The 21,014-nt window shown below is 50.1% G+C and overlaps 1 protein-coding gene across 2 annotated transcripts in view; it reads left to right on the forward strand.

Moving 5' to 3' along the window:
• LOC138491338 (natural cytotoxicity triggering receptor 3-like) overlaps nt 1-21,014 on the forward strand; it is a 358,708-nt gene that overhangs the window by 239,687 nt on the left and 98,007 nt on the right. The window contains exon 4 of one of the 2 annotated variants that reach the window (XM_069617817.1): nt 798-929. The exons of the other annotated variant lie outside the window; for it this stretch is intronic. Within the exon in view, the coding sequence (XP_069473918.1) occupies nt 798-929 (132 nt within the window). The remainder of the gene's footprint in view (nt 1-797; nt 930-21,014) is intronic. 2 annotated transcript variants of the gene reach the window in all.

Here is a 21,014-nt window from a genome sequence, read left to right on the forward strand (position 1 = left end):
CTCATAGGACTGAATTCAAAGGCTATTCCTAAAACATATTCATAATGCCTGAGAGGGATTATGGGAGCAGGTGGTTATAATGAAAAGAAGAGCAGAAAAGATCATTAACTTTCTTGTGTTGTTAACATTCTAAAAACTGCTGAAAAAAGGAAAACTTAATTGAAGAAAGTGCTATCTTGTATAGATGAAGAATGTATGATTTCTTATTTACAATTTCTTTGAACACATAATTGAATTGTGCAATACTATATTCTATACACAACATCACGCTAATTGAATGAAAAATATTTTAAAAATGTTGTAAAGCATCTGTAATTTTGTATTTAAGTCCAGGAAGGTTGATCCATCATTGAGTGCCATTGGGATCGGCATTAGCAATAATGGCTGTTTTATAAATATATTCAGATAGGTCCATTTAGTCAGCGATCTCACCCATGAGCACCATACATTTCTGAAAATACAGATTGACAATCCTAAAACATAAAGGAAGCCCAAACGGGTTAGTGTGCCTTCTATCACATTATAGGTCTCATGTTTAAATTCGGATGGGGCCCAATCAGGCTTTCATCTTTCTGAGATTAATGAAATAAAATATTTATACCTGTTAGTAGCTCGAAAGGGTAGAGGAAATTGTAGTGTACACATGAACAAGATTGATATTACCTAACCACAGATAGGGTCCATCATCTCGTAGACAATAAATTGAAAGTGCTATTTCTCCAGGTTGATGATGCCAACAGACACCATCTGTAGTCTGAACTTGCTCAGTTTCGCTTTGTGATTGTGTCTCTTTGCAGATAAGTGTCCGTCCCAAGTTCCATACTCTATGACATATCTTGCCATCATCGCTCGCACTGCTGCCACGTTCCTGCTCCTCTTGGGAATTATAAAACTACTTAAATGCTGTTGCAAAAAAAAGAAAAGTACAGGTATGTGTTTTGATACCAAGCAGGTTCATGCTCTATGATATTTTCACTCCATCCAATTTTTAGAGCATTTTTCTGTTTCTTTGGGGACACGTTGACTGAACGAGCATTTGGTACTCCTTGTCTCTGTTTCTTTACTGCCAACCTTCTGGAAATACATCATACAAATGGGTTGCACAGGCCACAGTCAGGCACTTACACTGGAGGCATGGTAATACTCTAATGCAATAACATCACAATTCATGCCAACATGCCCCTCTCCATTTGGGAGATGCTTTTCAATTTGGTACCTTGTAGTCCTGGGCTTGTAATGGAGAAATCCAGAACTAAAGGTCTGAGAAGGTAAAATTGAAACCAGGACTGAAGCAGCCACTCCCAAATGGAATGGGGCATGTTGGCATGTATGCATCAAAGACCAGAAAGAAAAGAATGGAAGCTTGAACACACATCAGTAAAATAGATGTTTTGGGGAACCGTAGAGATAAACTCAAGAAGCAATATGCCAGAGAAAGAGAGTAGAACGCAAAAGGTGGGAGAGTAAGAGAGGATCAGAAAGAGAGGCAGAATCTGTGTGAGAGGGAGTAGCATTGAGAGACAGAGAGAGATTGGGGGAGACAGAGAGAGGGAGAGAGGGAAAGATAGATAGAGAGAGAGAGAGAGAGAGAGGGAGAGAGAGAGAGAGAGAGGAAGAGAGAGAGAAAGAAAGAGCATTGTTGCTATATAAAGAAAGGTAGAATAAAGTAATCCACCAGCTAAAATTCCATTCCCTGTCCCATTTCCCAAGTTATTTTGGGAGATGTAACGTAATGTAAATGTTACGCTCACCTGGTTCCCACAGGGGCTTCAATCGGACCCGGACAGCTGCGGTCTCCACCAAACGTGATGCAGTGCCGAGATGACTGTCTGGACTGGCCCGCCTAATCTCGTCTGCTTGATCCGTAGAAGTATTCTCCTGCAGGCGGAGAAAGGGATTCAGCCACAAGTGGATTTTAGTGATGGCCCCCTCCCACTGTTCTCGTTCTCCCCTCTTGTCACCTCCGATATCCCCTTTTAGTAACCTCACCTTATGTTTTTAAATGATGAGCTCTCCATCCTGCATGGCATGCAGGGGCACGTAGATACCAGTTACTTCACTGGTTTGAAGGTGCTGGAGGAGTTCCGGAGGAATATTAACTCCGGGGTTCAAAGAGTTCAATATGTCAGATGATCACTCTTATTCCATTCCCTTGTTGAATTGCAACTGGTTCAAAAGAATATTGCCTGGAGGCAGCTGATGGCGTTCAGGTAAGAGTCTGTATTACCCAACACTGTCCGGTAAAAGTTGCATGAGTTTAACTTGCTGTTTTCTCCCTTTATAGGTGCGGCAAATGAAGATGAGGTGTATTAAAGGGTAATGCCTCCGGTGGTAAATCAGTTTAAGCCTATGGTGGTAAGAGATTTTATTTGTCGGCTCTCTTAGCTCACCTTGTTGTTTCTTTTGTTTTTCCCCAGGTGCTGGAATTCGGCGAAGAAAATGATGGAGGCAGCGCCAGATCGAAAAATGCTGTGAGGACTGGTGAGTATGGCGCGGCGCTGCAGCTGGCGATGCGACGTGTTCAGAAATAATGTCCTTTTCAAGTTCGAAGATGTGATGGATCGGGAATCAGGTAAGGATTGAAATAAGGTTGGTGTTCTAACCTTTCCTTCTTGTTTTCTCTTTTGCTAGGAGCTCTGGATTCGAGACGGGCGTGGCTGAAGACTGGATGCTGACTGCAGGCACGGTGAGCGTTACGCTGCTGGATGCTGAATAACGTGAAGCGTGTGTTGCTGATCGGGCGTGGTTTAAATAGCCTCCGAAGTAGTTCCAGGTAAGAAGTTCCCCAGAACCACACCCGAGTAAAAAATAGTCCCTGTAACAAAATAGTCCCATCCAAGCCTCATGTTGGCTTGGATTCAGTTGCAGCATGGTCTGCATGAGGTAAGTAATGTCTATGAACCTGGCGCCTATGGCGCCAGGACTGATTTCTATTATGAGCCTGGTGCCTAAGGCGCCAGGATTGAACCCAGACAGCCCCAAGCCGGGGCTGCTGGGGTTTTAATAAATATCTGGATGCCTGCTCCCGGGGCTGATGGGCTTGGTCCGGATGCCCGGGTGTAGGCATCATGACAGTAAAATGGTCTTATATAATGCCCTTCTGCCAATAATGTTGGCCTTACTGCACATGGCTCTGTAAGAATGGAGGGCAGAATTTTCTAGTTGTATAATGTGAAAGCAGATGCAGAAACCTGTGGTGTTGATGGATGCAGGTTGGTAGTACTGAGTGCCGATATGAAAATCTCCATGTTGTTTGTGGTTGGTATGGACTGGGCAGATTAGCGGTATGGGCAACCCCCCAGATTGTTGAGTGCAAAAATAGCAGAATGTTTGTTGAAGAAGATAGATAGGTTCTGAGACTGTTAAATGCACTTGATCTGGTTGATCATCTGAAGGGGTGTGGATATTGTAAAGCTGTAAGATTTTAGTAGTGAGGAGTTAGTTGAAGAATGAGAGGGAGTCCAGGTTGTTTGGACAGTTAGGGTGTTGTGGTCTGTCTCTTAGTTGTAGATTTTGATGAGATTCAGATGCAGAACATTGTCGTGCAGAAGCGTATCCATCAATAAAATTGGTTTGACATAGATGATATTACAAAGAGTTTCACAATTGCTCATCATACAATAGCATAACTTTCTGGTGCACAATATTTTGTCGGTTGCTATTATCTTTCATTTCCTTCAATGTGGTTGGATGAAAAGCCAAGTCTTGAGCTGTTTCATGAACGACAGGTGGTTCACTTCTTGTTGGAGAGATGTAGGTAGGGTGTGCCACAATGTTGTAGCCCAAATTGAAAAAGGGGATCCCCCCTGCTATGTCTTGTTTTAGTTGGGAACTAGTACTGGTGCAGAATTGCTAGACCTAAGCATTCTGCAGGTAGTGTAGTTTTGAAATTCACTTTTGAAGGAGGAAGACCTCCCTCCATTGTATGAACTATGGGCAATGCAACAAGTTTGATTTAGTTGTTGTTGGGTAGCCTGATTGGCAGCTGGAATCAATACTATGCACTGAGGAAGACCTTATCAAGAACCCTCAGAAAATCAAAAAGAAAATGGAAGAGCTTGATTGGATCACTACGCAAGAACTAGCAGGGAAAAACCAACTACTAAATTATCTTCCAGTGCAAATAAAATAACTGAAACAAACTCAAGAATTCATAAATAAAATTCTGAACAAACTACTAAGACAAATCTTCTTAGGAGCACGTTTTAATCTACTACCCACAAATGAAACCCTGCATGATCGAGGATTATCAAATACCAGAGCCTGCAGATTATGTAACGACGAGACACAGAGACCGTAAGACACCTACTGATGACATGTCCAGCTACTCAATCTCTTAGAAACATGTACTTAACACCAATAACATCATCCAGAAGAAACCTGGTGGGGTTGTTTAATGAGCAGAGAGAAGACATCATGGACCATCGCAACAGCAACAATTTTGCAAAACGGCATGGTCGCCATCGACACTCCTAAAGGATACCATCCCCAATAAACCACCATGCTACAACTTGTAGTGTTGATACGCACATATGCCTTATCTTTTCTCAACAACTTCTTCTTCATTTTACTTTCATCTATCCTGAAAAGAGAAAGTTCAGAAGTCGAACCCTTAAAGAACACTTAATGATCACTTAAAGAACAAACAGAAGTCTTGTAAAATCTTTAATTGATGTATACAAATAATACAAAATAATAATAAATAATAAATGGGCTTATCTAAATTAATTCTTGCCAAGTTTAGTAAAAAGATTCTAGTGTGTCAGAGTTCATTTCTATATTTAATGGGAGTCTAGGGAGTGCAAAGTAAGAGAGAAGAAGTTAATGAAAAATGCCTTGTCTCATTTAATTCTCTATGGGACATTCTTGGTGTATGAAATAACCCCACCACATCAAGGGGCCGATTCATGTAACAAACGTGCACCGAAAATCCAGCGCAAGCAGGCGCAAGGTGGCGCAAGCGTGAGAAAGCAAGCGCACGCGCACGTGTGCAATTCAAGGAAGGCGATGCGCGTGTATACCACTTGTTGTGCGCCAAATCCGTGTGTGGCTCACGCAGGTGCACACGTCATCAAACGACGTGCGCTACGTGCACAGAGACAGCGCACATAGCGTGGCGCACACAACAAAAGTGGGCGGAACAGTGGGCGTGACACACGGAATGGGAATAACGCGTGAAAAAGAAGGCGTAACTGGGGAAGTACTGCAGGGAACTACACGGAACGCCCACATGCACGCAAACAACCCGTATTCATGGATCCGAATACGGGAAACCCTGGAAGCTGGCCAGCATGGCGACACATGGCTCCTAGGTGAGTACAAATGCATGTGCACATGCATGCATGTCACACACACACACAAATACACAAACCCCAATAATCACAACCATTATCACCTCTGCAGGGGACAGTGCCTACCCTCTGAGCAACCACATGAACCCCACCACACCACCCCAGGTAAGATACAACGCTGCCCATATTGCAACCAGGGCCATAGTGGAGCGCACATTCGGAGTGCTCAAGTCATGCTTCCGCTCCCTTGACCGCTCTGGCAGACAGCTACTCTATGCACCCCCAGTAGTGTGCAGGATCATTGTGGAAGCATGTGTCCTGCACAATGTTGCAACACGGCAGGGCCTACCGGTGGACATGGTGGTGTCCCCACATCCCCAACCACAGGCACCGGCGCTGCCCATGGGAGGGGACAGGGCACTGGCGAGGCAGCCCGGACCCAGCTTGTGGCCACATTTTTCACCTAAACTCCCACCCCTGCGGAGTGCACACAGGCCTGGCACATACCAGGTGACAATCGATGATGACAAAGAGACAGTCAACTGTCACAACCTTACCACCCTGAGAATGTTGCCATGGAAGTGCCACATTGTGTGCATCCGTAGCTACTTAAACATAACCAATCCTGTGTGACCAAAAGGCACACATGCAAGGTGTGAATCACACAGACCTGCAAAACAGGCCATGACTATCACTGCTATGTCAACCAAACCCTCCCAAACCACAACATGACATGGCAAGCAATAGCTATACACCAACACAGTACCAATAAGGTACACATTGACATGTGAAAAATGTAAAGTGGCATCACACAATGATGCCTGACATGGAATCAGATGAAATGACTGACCAACAACCGCCCGCCCAAAAGAAGTCATACCCAAATGCATTCCAACAGTTGTCGTTGTAACATAACAATGAATGCCTGTCTACATGCACATTGTTCATTGAAAAATCAACACTGCAGCTTCTGTGTGCCGTGCCCACCTCATGCAACACACTGCTCAGCGCAGAGCATAGTGAACAGCCATTGTGTGTGACACACACCCTGAGCATCACATCCAAGCGACAAACTACAAAGCAAATTACGCATGTACAGGATCCACAATTGGTCATAGATCATGTGCTGCAGGGACATAGTGGGCACCAGAAGGCAAACAGACTGTACATGTGGACATGGAACGGTGGTTGTACATGTAGTGGATCATAGAGCGAGTGTGTAGGTCAGTAGGGACATGCACTCAATATATGCATGTGCAATCAAGTGACCATCAGTTTCCTCTACACATCACATGTGAACATTCACCATGTGTACACCCCAGCATGTAAAGCCACAACTATTCCCTCACACCTGAAAGGTAAACACAACACATGAACAGGCATTGATCAGCAGAATACATCATGTACATAGGATACTGCAATTACAATGTCAGGGTGTGCATCACACTGTAGGGCAAGGAAACTGTCAACAACAAAACACCCCCCCTCCCTCACAAATCACCATGACCCACTGAACAACTGCACCTAGGTTATCTAGCCTTCATCCTTGAAGTTCACCTGGCCATAGGATCACCCTTCCCCTTTGTCACCATCTCCCACCTTGTGTGCAAAAAGTGTCCAGCACCCTCAGAGGCCACCTTGACTTGCAAAAACACCACATCAAAGAGAACTCAAAGCAGGCCAACACAGAAGCCAAGCAAACAGCCTGCAGGCAGCAAAACAAACCAGAAGACCCTCCAGTAGATGACTTGAAGTAACAGTACATCACAAAGCCCAAGTACTAGCACAATGACGTAACAACCAAGGTAGCACAGTAAAACAATGTCACAACAGGATGTGTACATGTGTGGTACATAACACAGAATAATGCACCATGAACTGATGTGTACTGTCACTGCTCCCTTGTACAGGTGCAGGAGTGGCACAAACCAACCACCCCCACCGTGGCTGGGTGCCTTCAAGGCCAAACTCACACAGGCCTCTGAGACCCTGGTGGGGAAGGAGGGCCAGGGATATGCAGTCAGGACAGGCATTGCTATACTGGATAACCGGAATGAGGGGCAGGAGAGGGGAGTAGGATTTTCATATGGGAAAGTAGGAAATGCACAAAACTGTACTACTCACATTAACACATACACCAAACCTGATCATCATGCACATAGGAACAAATTACTCAAATGGAAGACAAACAGAAACTTATCTCTGGGGTGAGTGCTGGCCTCCTGCCTGCGCACTCTTAGGTCCGGTAACAGGAGCAGTTTAATGCTGCAAAGAGAGCCACTGTTACTAATCTGTGCGTGCCTATAACACACAAACACATCACCATATATGCCCCAAAGTAACAAAATACTCTACAAACAAACAATCTGGTGTGGATGCTTCGTACCCATACGTAACATTACCCCTGTGGCGGTTCATATACAGTCAATGCAGTAAGTCATGCGCCGCTGGGTGTGTTGCAAATGGAAGACCAATGTGTCACGAATCACACAACATGCAATGTTCCCTGGGTAAGCAGCCAGATGCATATAGCAAGGAATGACTTCAGAACAAATCGTGTTCCACCATGACCCAAATAAAGTAGGTGGTGCATGTGTCAAAAATTGACATGGTAATGAAATGTACTGCACACAAGCCTGTCCCTTGCTGTCTGTCCCTGTGAGCTGCTTCTTTCCATGTCTCTGAATGCTATATGGCTAATACAAGTGCCTCAATGGACCATGGTGGACCAGAGGGTATGTGCCACTGGCCCTGCAGGTGCCCCAGACAACTTTCCCATCAACTAGCCATTAGTCCACCAACGCATCTCAGCTGTATTGTGCGCTTCAACACCAATATTTGTCCAAGCTCACGTTAGTGCTGCCACTAAGCATGCATGTGCAACTGGCCAGGTGGAAGGTCTTCTGTGTTGTGGCCCACCCTGTCCTGCTCACCTTGCCTGGAGTCCCTTGAAATACATCAGCTGTTTTCGGATGTATGAGCGGAATGCCTGTGCCTCTGCTTGCGCACACATGCGCATGTCGGCACCACCAAACATGTCCAGCTTCCAGACGTCCAATGGCCCATGTCTGCTGGAAAAGGTGGTCTGGAGGCTCATCCCCCTGCAGAAAGGGCATGAAACACATGATTAATGCTTTAAATTCATCTGTGTGTGTCTCTTCAGGCATCTCATGACTGGACCATTTCAGAGACGTACATCAGAAATCACACCATCAGTCCGTCTTTCACAGGCAAAGTGTGGAACACACTATCTACGGCATGAATTGCAACAACCACATGTACAGTAAAGATAAGAAACATAATACACAATGCATAGCAATTAATGTACACATGAATCATGAAACCCCCCATCTAGCGAAAGAAGAACAGTGGTCAATAACACCCCTATCATCCCCACTAGGGGTGTTAACACAAGTTCGACAACAGCAGACATGCCACAGATATGACAGTCCAAAGCCCTTGTGTAATAGGCTGTTACACGGAACCATCCTTGCAAGCCCATGGATAAGGGAAGCAGGAGTGGCATATGTGAGTCAAGGAACCCAAGCTGCAAACACATACACAAGACAAGCTTGAAGGGCTCAGCTGGAACACACAGTGGATGCTTTCAAAAGCCACAAAGCACCACACCGTCACATGAAAGCACAATAGACAAGCCGTTTTAAACTATATTAACTAATTACACTATACACAAAACTATGAAAAACCTACATTACCTAATTAAACTAACAATCAAATAGAAACTTAACTAACTAAACTAAAAGAAAAATCAAAAATGGCCACATACGACCCGGGGTTGGGGGGGCACCCAGGAGCGGGGAGGTACAGGGTGCTGCTCAACACCCACATGCAATGATGTTGAGGAAAAAATAAACCTCCATGGGCTCAACGCCTGCACAGCCCGACCAATGTGGGAGATAGATTGTCGTCCGAGTCTGGCTCTTCCTGGAAAGGAGGACGTGTCACAGGAGCCTGACCATGCCTAGCCGCAGCTTGCCCCTCGTCGGCAGCAAGTCTGCCGGATGGGTGAGCCTGGTTCTGTGCGGCGATCACACGTAGGTCTGCATGCAGGACCTCATGTGATACGCGTACTTCCTCTTGCAAGGTAACACGTGTAACACGGAGTTCCTTCTGCAAGGCCTGACTGGACACCTGTTGCACCTCCCGGCATGCACGCAGCTCAGCCGATTTGGTACGCTCAAGCTGTGCAAACCTCTACTCTGCCCGCTCCCTCTGGGACATCATAAGGACACCCAGAGTGGATCTGAGGGAAGCATACTCCTCCCTCAGGGCCTCGATGTGTGCCTCTGCGTGAGCAGCAATTGCTCGACGCAAAGACACCATCTCAGCCTGGCGTGCCCTGTCTGAGGCCGCCATGCCCAGCCTGAGGGAGCGGCCCGTGGACCGTGCCGCCTGCTGCTGGAGAAGCACCTGCCTAGCAGGGGGGAGCACGGATTGGGCCACACGCTCCATGCTCTCAGCGATGTTCTCCATTGCTGCCCCCTGCCGTTCAGAATTGGCAGTCATATCTTGCTCCCATTTAGTATACAGCGGTTGCGCGCGGCGACCGCCTTGCTGGGCTTGACCCCTGCGGGACCCAAGGACTGGGTGTCCTCGTTGTGTTGGCACAGCCCGCGGCTGCACGACTACATGCCCCCGTCGAGGTGATGGCCCAGGCACATCAGTGACTGGTGTGGAGGGAGACCCTGTATCCCGATCCACCACAGGCGGATGTTCCAAGACTGTTTGACCCCTCAGTGCAGGTGTCGCAGACAGAGGAGTGCCCACATCAGAATCACTCACCCCTGACATATGGACCTGATGCTCATCCAACTCAACATGGATGTCAGAGTGGTCATCAGGGCTGGACTCATTGCCAGCCAGAGACAAGATGGACTGTAGCACATGTGGGTTTTCGTGGCCTACCACCCCACGACCCCCACTTGTGCCAGGTTGCTGTAGTGATAACAACCCTGTGCCTGGCATGACAACACCATCCTCTGGCTCCATTGCGTCATCATCTGAAATGTAGAGAGAAAAAAGGTCACTACACATGTTAGAATCACACAACACACACACAGAGACACCAAAGAAATGTCACACACAAAATAGAACCTGCCATGCATGCTGGGTCAACTTGAAATTGCTTCTGTGATTAGGCATGTCAAAAGGTGTCAGTTTGCACTGAAGTGGGTGGATGCAGTTCTGCAAATATGTACGTTACTCACCATCTACATGTACAAGAACTTCATGATGTGTGTCAGAAAATGTGAAGGCAGTGCAAGGTCAACTTCAGGCATCACGTGCAATGTGCATTCAATGGGTAGCATGTCTACAAGCAAACCACCCCTCCCCCCAAGTATAAATGCAGGGATGCCTAGCATGGTATCAAAAGGCTGAACATAGACCTGTGTATTGACAGACAGTATTGACTAGCATAACTGCATCATGTGAGCCAAGTGACAACACAGCAAATGATGATGGGACAGTAAGCAGGACACATGATGAAACCTCTGGAGTACACCCACGTGTGAAGAAGACACTACACCAGTTGGACAGAGTCATTGGCCATTAAACAGGCTGAGGCCTGTGACCCACACAGACTGTCACACCCTAAACATGTGTGTGACGCAGGACTGAGCCACAGTGGAAATGGGAAGGCTGATGAAATGCCATGCAATGTAGGTCCCCCTGGACTGCTACTACAATGATCATCCAGTCAAGGACACATAGGGGCATGAGTGGAATACACATGGAGCATGAATGGACACTCATGTCCCTGCGAGGCATCTGACCTCTGCACAGTCCAAGTGAGACACCCTTCATCAAGTACAAAGGATGTACCACACAGCATTTGTCTGGCAGATTGGCTGCTGGAAGTTAGCATGTACACAGGACGCATGAACAGGGAAGTACTCAACAGCAAAATTGAAGCATACCAGTGTTAAGGTGGAATTGGGGTACAGAGGGGGGGGTTGAGGGGCACGGGAGCATGCCTACATGGACTACCCGCATGCAGGCACAGGACGCATGCACGTCAGTCATGCTATGACATAGTCCGTGGGCTGAGAGGAAGGTCACCCCACGCTATATGCAGAAGGGCCAGTGAGCTGGAACATGGACTTGAGGGGCATCCTGGTGACCAGCATGTGAGTAGGGTGCAATAGTGGTGATGCAGACAGTCCCAGTCCGCTCCACATGTCCACCATCCAGCAGAGCAGACATGCATCAGGGAACCATTGCATTACTTTCACATCAGAACCACGTACAAGTGGCATGTAGTGGCAGTCATGCACAACACATCACACAAGTAAAACACACATGTCCACAACAAACACGCAGCAACACTCACTGTACTGGGCATCAAAGTCCGGCATCTCTCCCACTCCATCGACCGATTCAGATGGTATGAACTCCGCAATGAGTGACTCATGCGAAGTGAGGTCTTCCTCCTCAGGTGCAGGCCCACCAGAGTCAAGTTGTAATTTGAGGCACGCTTAGCCTTAGCGCTGCGTTTGAGGTAATTCCAAAGCTTTTTGCACTCTTGCGCCGTGCGCACCTCATGGCCGAATGCACTCACATGTTCTGCAACTTGCTTCCAGTGGGTATCACGGTGGGCAGCCGTAGTCTGATAATTAGGACCCACTAACATGTCACAGCTGTGGCCCAGCACGTAGTCCACGAGGTAGTCCAGATCCTGGTTGCAGAAAGGCTTCTTCCTCGATGTGCTGGAAGTCGTGGCTGTGTGTGGGGTCCCAGCCTGTGCTGCAGGTGCAACCTTCCTCCTCTTGGATTGTGGCGCAGACCCTGGCTGGCAAATGCCGCCCTGATCACTATGGCCAGTAGCACCAGTGGATTGGGCCAAGGGAGTGGCAGGTGGAGGGTCGACCAAAGGCCTGACATGCGTCAGTGGCTGCTGGGTGCCCTCTAATAGACCCTGTGCAGCAACATCCGCTGTGGCAGGGTCATTGACCGCGACTGTCCTGGTTGGCAGACTCACAACCGGGGTGTTGTTGGCTGCATCTGCCCCTGCACTTGCCAACACCCGGCTGGTCGGGGCAGCAGATGACGTTACTGCCCCAGGGACACGTGTCTTGGTCAGGGCAGCCCTGTGTGCACCTACGGTTTCCCTCCTGGCCTGTTGGAAATCTTCCAAGGGCTCTTCAAGTGCCAACGCAGCCTATGCTGGCAGACCCCGAGTCTGGGTGGTGGTGTCCACAGCTGCACCTGCAGCTACCACTACCCTTGAGCCTGTGGCAGTCGATGAAACAGACTGCTGGGTCGCACGGGTGCCAGTGCCAGGCGCAGAAGCTGCATCTCCCAGAACCACAGGGAGTGGTGGCAAGATTGCACCAACACATGGCACAACATCGTGCTCAAGTAGCGCACCCCTGCCTCTTTCCCCTCTGCGGCCACCCTGGATACCCAGGAGTCCCCCTACTCCCTGGTCACCCCGGCCACGTCCCTGACCATGCCCGCCACGAGGAGGACGCCCAGCTGAGGGGCCCCTCACCTTTGGTGGCCTCCCAACCATGGCACAGATGGAGTAGTGCCAGCACAGATGGAGGAGTGCCAATGGGAGGTGTACACTACAATTGTCCTGGGCAATTGAGGTAAAGGGGGTGGGATGCAAGATGTTAACAGCCCCCTTGCACCTGCAAGGCTGTATGTGACCCTGGTGATGTAGTGACGGGTCACGCAATGCTCAGACACCCCAAAACTGCAGTAAAACCGTGCACGCAACCCTGCAGCCTACGTGCGTGAAATCAACCTCCCGCAGTACGCGGTGGCACCCAGTAACATGAAAAACGGGTATGCCTGGGACACGCAGGCTACTATGACCTCGAAAACAGGTGCGATACACATGGGTACCCGCAGTGGGAAAGATAGCGTGCGCGACTCACCGTCTGACTAGCGTGATAATGAAAAACATGCATAGCCAATACCCCCGCCAAAAGAAGATATACGTCCTCGATCCACTATGAAGTTGTGATGGCGCGCAAAACAACACGAAGCAGCAACACACTTCGCTCTCCACGAAGGGCACATACAGCGAACTGCTGGCCCCGCTCACTTTTAACCCGTGCTGAGGGAAACATCCGCACGCATCACATCACTTACGCGTAGGCCCTTTCCTCGGATTACACGCATTCACACGCGGACGTGCAGTTTTTTCACAGACGCGCTTACACGCTAAGGGCCTTTCCTCAAATTACACGCAGACGTGCAATTTTTTCACATGCCAAATCACTCCGTATCAAGCTGGCCACGCGACAACACACGGAAGACCACGCTCCTGCCCAGAAGGTCGAATTGCTGCCCCCCCAGAGCCTCAAGCACGCTCCCACCTGCCATCTGCTGCTGCCTGCCTGCCTGCTGCCCATGTGCCCTGCTATTTGCTGCCTGCACATCAGCCATCTGCAGGCGTGCAGTTGTTGTGACCACCCCTGCTGGAACTGAAGACTCCCGACTAGGATACCATCGCTCCACAGCCCAGCCCCAGGACCCAGTTGCCCACCCAAACCTGCCTCTGGGGTTGCCATGTCGGGCACACCACCATCTGGCACCACTGGCAACCCCACGCCAGAGAGGCAGAGGGCCACCAGCTTCAGTGCCAGGGAAGTTGGTGTCCTGGTGGAGCAAGTCCTGGGGCAGTATGATGCCCTCTTTGGAGGTTCTCACGCCGACTATGAAGGACGGACCAGCATCTGGATGGACATCTTGACTGCCATCAACGAGGAGGGGGTGGCAGTCTGCGACATCAAACATGTCAAGAAGCGCTGGGAGGACTTCAGATCCAGGACCCTCGACAAGGCCAGGTGCCTCTTGAAGGCAGCAGATGCCAAGGGGCGCCGGGGCCACCTGTCCGACCACCAAATGAGGGTCCTGGAACGCATATGCCCAGCGCTCCACGTCCAGGTCCTTGAGAGGCAGACCCGCCTGGAGTCGAGCGGTAAGTGTACATGCATACTGATTGGACGCTGTGCGTGTCGTGGTGTGCCAGTAGTGTGCAGGTTGCACATGTTTTTTTGTAGGGCCATGTATGGATGTGTATGCACAGGGGCGTGAGGCTGACACATGCGAGTCCTCTCATGTGTGAGACACATAGATGGTGTATGTGTGGGTAAGCATGCAGGCCAAATGCAGATGTGGGAGCACACATGTTTGAATTACTGTGTATGTACGTTGGCATGGTTGTGGTGTCACACATGGATGTTGGTTCCAGCTGCATGTATCTGCACTGTGTACATGTGCATGTGTGTGTATTTGACAAGTGTGCAACTGTGATGCAACATGGATGCATGTGACACTGATATGTAGAAGGCTGAATGCCAAATGTGACATGGATGGCGATCTCATCACTGCGACAGTTGGTGGAGATGTACACATGCATGTAAGTGTGGTGGCGTGTGTGCATGTCTTGTGCACTCCCCGTGTTTCATGTGATGTCAGGCTCACCTTCGGCTGCTCATGCTGTTGTATGTGTATGGATGGTGCTGCCTGGTGCAATATTGCTGTGGAATTGCTCATGTGTGTGAGTTGAAATGACATGTGTGTTGGGGATTGTGATGCCATGTCTGAAGTTTGCCACTGCCACTCAGGTGCAACTGTCATGTGTGTATCAGTCCATTGTACAGTGCCCTGATGCCTGTGTCCTATCTCTCCCTGTCTGCAGCGTCAACTGATGAAGAGGGCAGAGAGGGTGCTGTGGAGCAAGGCGGCAGGGATCGCACCGCCAGCCAGAGACGCAAGGCCCGGCTCCCCTCCCAGGTTGTCATCTCGTCAGGGAGTGAGGAGTCCGGTGCCGCATCCCAGGCCGCAGCTGCCGAGGGTAGGTCCAAGAGGCAGAGGTCGGAGTTAGAATCCTCGGCAGCAGGAGGGGCAGCTGAGACCCCACAGGGTCCGACGGAGGAAGATGGCACGGAGTCATCCAGGTTGGTGGGGGGTTTGGTGGAGGAGGAGGCCGTGGAAGGGACAGACACAGGGTCTGGAGGTGGGGATTCCACTGGTGCTAGTGGTGCAGTGCAGGGGCAGGGACAGGAGGCAGCACAGGCTGCCACGGAGGTGCCTGTGTGTAATCCTGTCCCCGATCCTGTGACTGCATCATCCCGCATCAGCAGGGATGCCTACGTCCAGACCCGTTTTCAGGGAGGGGATCCGATTACAACAACTGGCCTTCCTCTCCCTGCGGACGTGGCTATCCGGGACCGGGTTGAGCCTGTCCTGAGTGGGATGGCGCTGCGTCAACGGTGCATGCGAGGTGACCTGCAGTGTTTTCGTGAGGACACTGCATGTCATCTCGAATGCCTCGTTGACCGCGTTGACCTACAGGGACGGGTCACCAGGGCCGGATTCCTCCGTTTGCTGGACCTTGTTCCGACCCCCTCCTCACCTGAAACCCCTATGTGCCAGTCGTCTTCCATGCCATCTTCCCACCCATGTATCACCTCGGTACCCTGTGGAGCTGCCTCTGACCCTGCGGCCAGGCTGGTGGAGGACACATCCCTGCCACAGTCGGGAGTCGGACGTCCAGTAGGGGTGGCCACCTCAACAACTGCACCCCAGACGGAGGAGGAGGTGCAGGCAGCAAGAGCCAGGGCACAGGCACAGCAGCAGCAGCAACAAGGTGGGAGCCATGATGGCTCGGGGCCTTCAACATCGGAGGGGCAGGCATCGGCCAGAGGGCAGGAGGACCCAGGATTGGAAGTGTCTTCCGTGTGGCAGCGGTTGGGCCAGGCCATAGATGCAGAGCGGCAGCGGGCGGAAGAGGCACGGCTCACAATGGTCAGGGCGGAGAACTCCATGCGGAGGGCTCTGAGGCGGGCCGAGTGCCTCGAGGCAATTCGCAGGGAGTTGGAGGTCCACATGTCATAGTCCCTGCGAACCCTCGGGGCCATGGAAGAGGACCGCCTCCGGGACATCGAGCAGGAGTTCAATGATGCCCTGGTCCGGGAAATCGGGAAGTGAGCAGTCAGACTAGCCCGCTGCCATTGTAAATAGTTTTTAGAGTTAGGTTTCCTTTTCCTTTGATTTGTGGTGAATGGACTATGCAACACACATTTGTATATAGATTTTTTATTAGGTAGTTTCTTAGGTAGGTTTCATTTCTTTCGTTGGGCTCATGGACCCTTCACAATGGATTGTACATAGTTGGACAATGGATTATTTTGAACTTTTTCTTTTGATTTCACCATGGATCAATTGATTTTTCTTTTTACGTTTCCTTTGGATTTGCGTTGGTGGAGAAGAGTTTGGACTATTTTTCTTTCGGATTTCTTTGGATTGCTTATACTTTTCGTTTACTCATCTTTTGCACATGCTTTTCATTTAATGTTTGCTATTTTGTTATGCTTTCATTTCATTGCTTTATTTTTGTACATAAAACATTTTGATATTTTAGTTCCATGTGTGGGATTCGCTCATTGGGTTAATGCATGTGAAAATGTGGGTTTACACAATCAATGCCAACCAGTGTGTGTGTGTGTGACGGACATGTGTTGATGTACATAGTTGACTTTTGGTTTGTGTCTTGAGATAGGCATGTCAGTGTGGGATGGATTGGGAAATCATTGCGTCTCAAGAATGGGGTGGCGTGCTGTGGTATTTTGGTGTAGAAGTGGGCCATGATTGTGCATCTTTATTTCATGTAGGGGGGACATGAGTGGGGGCCTGCTGGCATGTGCTCCTCACTGGTGGGGGTGCTGGGGGACATGATTGTGGGCCTGCTGGCAGGTGCCCCTCACTGCTGGGGGATGGGGGTGCTGGGGGACATGAGTGGGACATGAGTGGGGGCCTGCTGGCAGGTGCCCCTCACGGCTGGGGGTGGGGGTGCTGGGGGACATGAGTGGGGGCCTGCTGGCAGGTGCCCCTCACTGCTGGGGGATGGGGGTGCTGGGGGACATGAGTGGGACATGAGTGGGGGCCTGCTGGCAGGTGCCCCTCACTGCTGGGGGTGGGGGTGCAGGGGGACATGAGTGGAGGCCTACTGGCAGATGCCCCTCACTGCTGGGGCCTGGGGGTGCTGAGGGACATGAGTGGGGGCCTGCTGGCAGGTGCCCCTCACTGCTGGGGGGTGGAGGTGCTGGGGGACATGAGTGCGGGCCTGCTGGCAGGTGCCCCTCACTGCTGGGGGGTGGGGGTGCAGGGGGACATGAGTAGGGGCCTGCTGGCAGGTGCCCCTCACTGCTGGGGGGTGAGGGTGCTGGGGGACATGAGTGGGACATGAGTGGGGGCCTGCTGGCAGGTGCCCCTCACTGTTAGGGGGTGGGGGTGCAGGGGGACATGAGTGGGGGCCTGCTGGCAGGTACCCCTCACTTCTGGGGGGTGGGGGTGCTGGGGGACATGAGTGGGGGCCTGCTGGCAGGTGCCCCTCTCTGCTGGGGGGTGGGGGTGCTGGGGGACATGAGTGGGACATGAGTGGGGGCCTGCTGGCAGGTGCCCCTCACTGCTGGGGGGTGGGGGTGCAGGGGGACATGAGTGGGGGCCTGCTGGCAGGTGCCCCTCACTGCTGGGGGGTGGGGGTGCTGGGGGACATGAGTGGGGCCTGCTGGCAGGTGCCCCTCACTGCTGGGGGTGGGGGTGCAGGGGGACATGAGTGGGGGTCTGCTGGCAGGTGCCCCTCACTGCTGGGGGGTGGGGGTGCTGGGGGACATGAGTGGGGGCCTGCTGGCAGGTGCCCCTCACTGCTGGGGGGTGGGGGTGCAGGGGGACATGAGTGGGACATGAGTGGGACATGAGTGGGGGCCTGCTGACAGGTGCCCCTCACTGCTAGGGGGTGGGAGTGCAGGGGGACATGAGTGGGGGCCTGCTGGCAGGTGCCCCTCACTGCTGGGGGTTGGGGGTGCTGGGGGACATGAGTTGGTGATCATATTGCAACGTGACATGTGGCTTGGCTGGGTGGCATGCCCATGGTGGATGGGCTGCCTGCGGGACATGACCAGGGGCGCAGGGTAGTCCTCTGTGGTGTGGGCTGCCTGTAGGGGCCGTGGAGGGGGTAGAGGGGACACCTGGGAGGACTCACACTGCCAATTCACGTGTGGGACTCCCCGTCCACCCCACTGGATACACATACCCCGCTCTGACAGCGAAATCGTGTGTGAAACTTCACGCACACCCCCGAAATACACGTACCCCGCTCTGACAGCGAAATCACGTGTGGAACTTCTGACAGCGAAATCGCGTGTGAAACTTCACGCGCACCCCCGAAATCAACGTACCCCGCCCTGACAGCGAAATCACGTGTGAAACTTCACGTGCACCCCCAAAATACACGTACCACGCTCTGACAGCGAAATCGCGTGTGAAACTTCACGCACACCTCCGAAATACACGTACCACGCTCTGACAGCAAAATCGCGTGTGAAACTTCATGCGCACCCCAGAAATACACGTACCCCACTCGCACAGGGCCAATCGCGTGTGAAACTCCCCGCGAACCCCAGTAATAGACGTACCCCGCTCGCACAGGGCCAATCGCGTGTGACACTTCCCGCGAACCCCAGTAATACACGTAACCCGCTCGCACAGGGCCAATCGTGTGTGAAACTTCCCGCGAACCCCAGTAATACACGTACCCCACTCGCACAGGGCCAATCGCGTGTGAAACTTCCCGCGAACCCCAGTTATACACGTACCCCACTCGCACAGGGCCAATCGCGTGTGAAACTTCCCGCGAACCCCAGTAATACACGTACCCCGCTCACACAGGGCCAATTGCATGTGAAACTCCCCACGCCGGGGTGTACATGTATTCGGAGGGGTGCACGGGGAGTTATACAGGTGTTTTCGTGGTTGAGGTCCTGTGCGCCATGTACGGGATTTGTGCGCTGTGCATGGCGCACGGGGAGGGGTTGGGGGCGTAACTAGCGCTGCTGCAGGGTCGCTGATCCATGAATACGCTGTGCGTGGAAATGGATTTTAGCACACGCGGCTGGCGCAGACTGTCGCACATGCACACTGTGCGCCAGCCGCGTGCGCCACTTGTGCGCTGGATTCTATGAATTAGCCCCCAAATGTCAATAAATGTATGAGGCAGTAAGACTTTTATCTGAAACAATGTGTCTAATTCACAATGATTCATTGAGGAAAATCAGAAAAAACATATCACTATCTCAGATTTGCACTTAACCTTTTACCCGATTTTCAAAGCTTAAATTGTAGCACTTCCGTGAAGCCTCTTTGAGATACTCGTGTGAATGCAATTCACCAGAATTTGCTCCAGAGCATCTCAGAAATGCTCCTGGCACCTGCTGATTTGTTCCAGTTTTAGGCCTTGTGAATCAGGCATAACCTAGCAGGTGTAAATCTGAGATGATCACTGTCATATCCTCATATGCTGCAATGTAAATATCTATGAATCAGATCCCAGTGTGTACAACTCCAGAATACTACCAGTTGGCAACCCCATTATCTTAGGTATGCACTACGCCAATATAATAAAGTATAACAATCCTGGTACTTTTTACGTTTCCAAATCAAAGTACATCAGAGTGTGCAATCATTCTGTTTACTTATTATTTGCAGTTTCCCAATATGCGTAATTCTACTCTACTCTCAATGTTCGAAATACCAATATATACCTGACTGCACAATTTCAATAAGGAATTTCTCCAATTTGCCTTTTTACAATGTTTTAATATAGCCTAATTGATCTTTTACACATTTCCATTACACTCCCAGTGTACTCTTAAATAATGCTTGTAAACTCATAGTTTGGCAACCCCAAGTATATCACCAGGCTGAACAGTCGCAGTATTTTCCTAGTTTTAACTGCTTAACAGCAGAGAACAATCTAAAAATCACGGCTTTAATTGTGAGCCCACATTGTCTTTTAACCAGGTTTACATGTAAACATCCTGGTGTCAAATCTCACTGCAGACTAGGCTTGACATTCCCATTTGGAACAGTTCCAGTATATCACCAGTTTCCCAAATCCTGCCTATTTCCGGTTTGAACAATCCCACTCTATTCCACATTTGGCAAACTCACTCCGTATGGCAGGCCCGTATATACCAGTTTGACAATAATAGTTTATTACCAGGCTGCAGAAGCCAGTCTATAGTCAATTTTATAATGCCAGATTATTTACCGTTTGCCAAACGTATAATGCTCCCAGAAGAATAACACTTGAATACACATGTTTGACAAAAATAGGATAGTCACAGTTTTCACAGTCCATGTATAGCCCCAATTTGACAACCCCGGGATATTCCAAGTTTGACAAACCCACTGCAGAATACTACAATGTTGCTATGTCCAGTGTCTTAGATAAATATAAATAATTCTATAAGGATGAATACGCCTTGAGGATTAGCCATGCATACAGCAATCCTGACCAGGGACTTAGTCATGCTCTTCCAAGATTTGATGAGGCTCTCCTCATATGGCAATATTATCTCCTTGAGAAACAGGACTGGGTTTGTACCCCAATGGAGGGACGGATATCACAGCCATTGTATCAAAACAGCCAACTCCAGAAAGTGTCTAAATGATATTATATGGTTCATAGATATGAACTGTGAATCATCAAGGTGGGTTTTGATGAAAAATTAAATGAGCTTCCTCAAGCCTAGTGTGCATTATGTACCCAGTGATTCAAGTATGCAGTCCTTTCATCACATAATTGTCAAATGTCAAGATCTATGGTCATTAATATGTTCCCAAAATGCTCTTTGATTTCATGCAAAGAAACCAAGAACCCTGTTTGGTACAATTCATTCCCCT

This window comes from Ambystoma mexicanum, chromosome 10, assembly GCF_040938575.1.
Source record: "Ambystoma mexicanum isolate Mex_15411 chromosome 10, UKY_AmexF1_1, whole genome shotgun sequence".
Lineage (NCBI taxonomy): Eukaryota > Metazoa > Chordata > Amphibia > Caudata > Ambystomatidae > Ambystoma > Ambystoma mexicanum.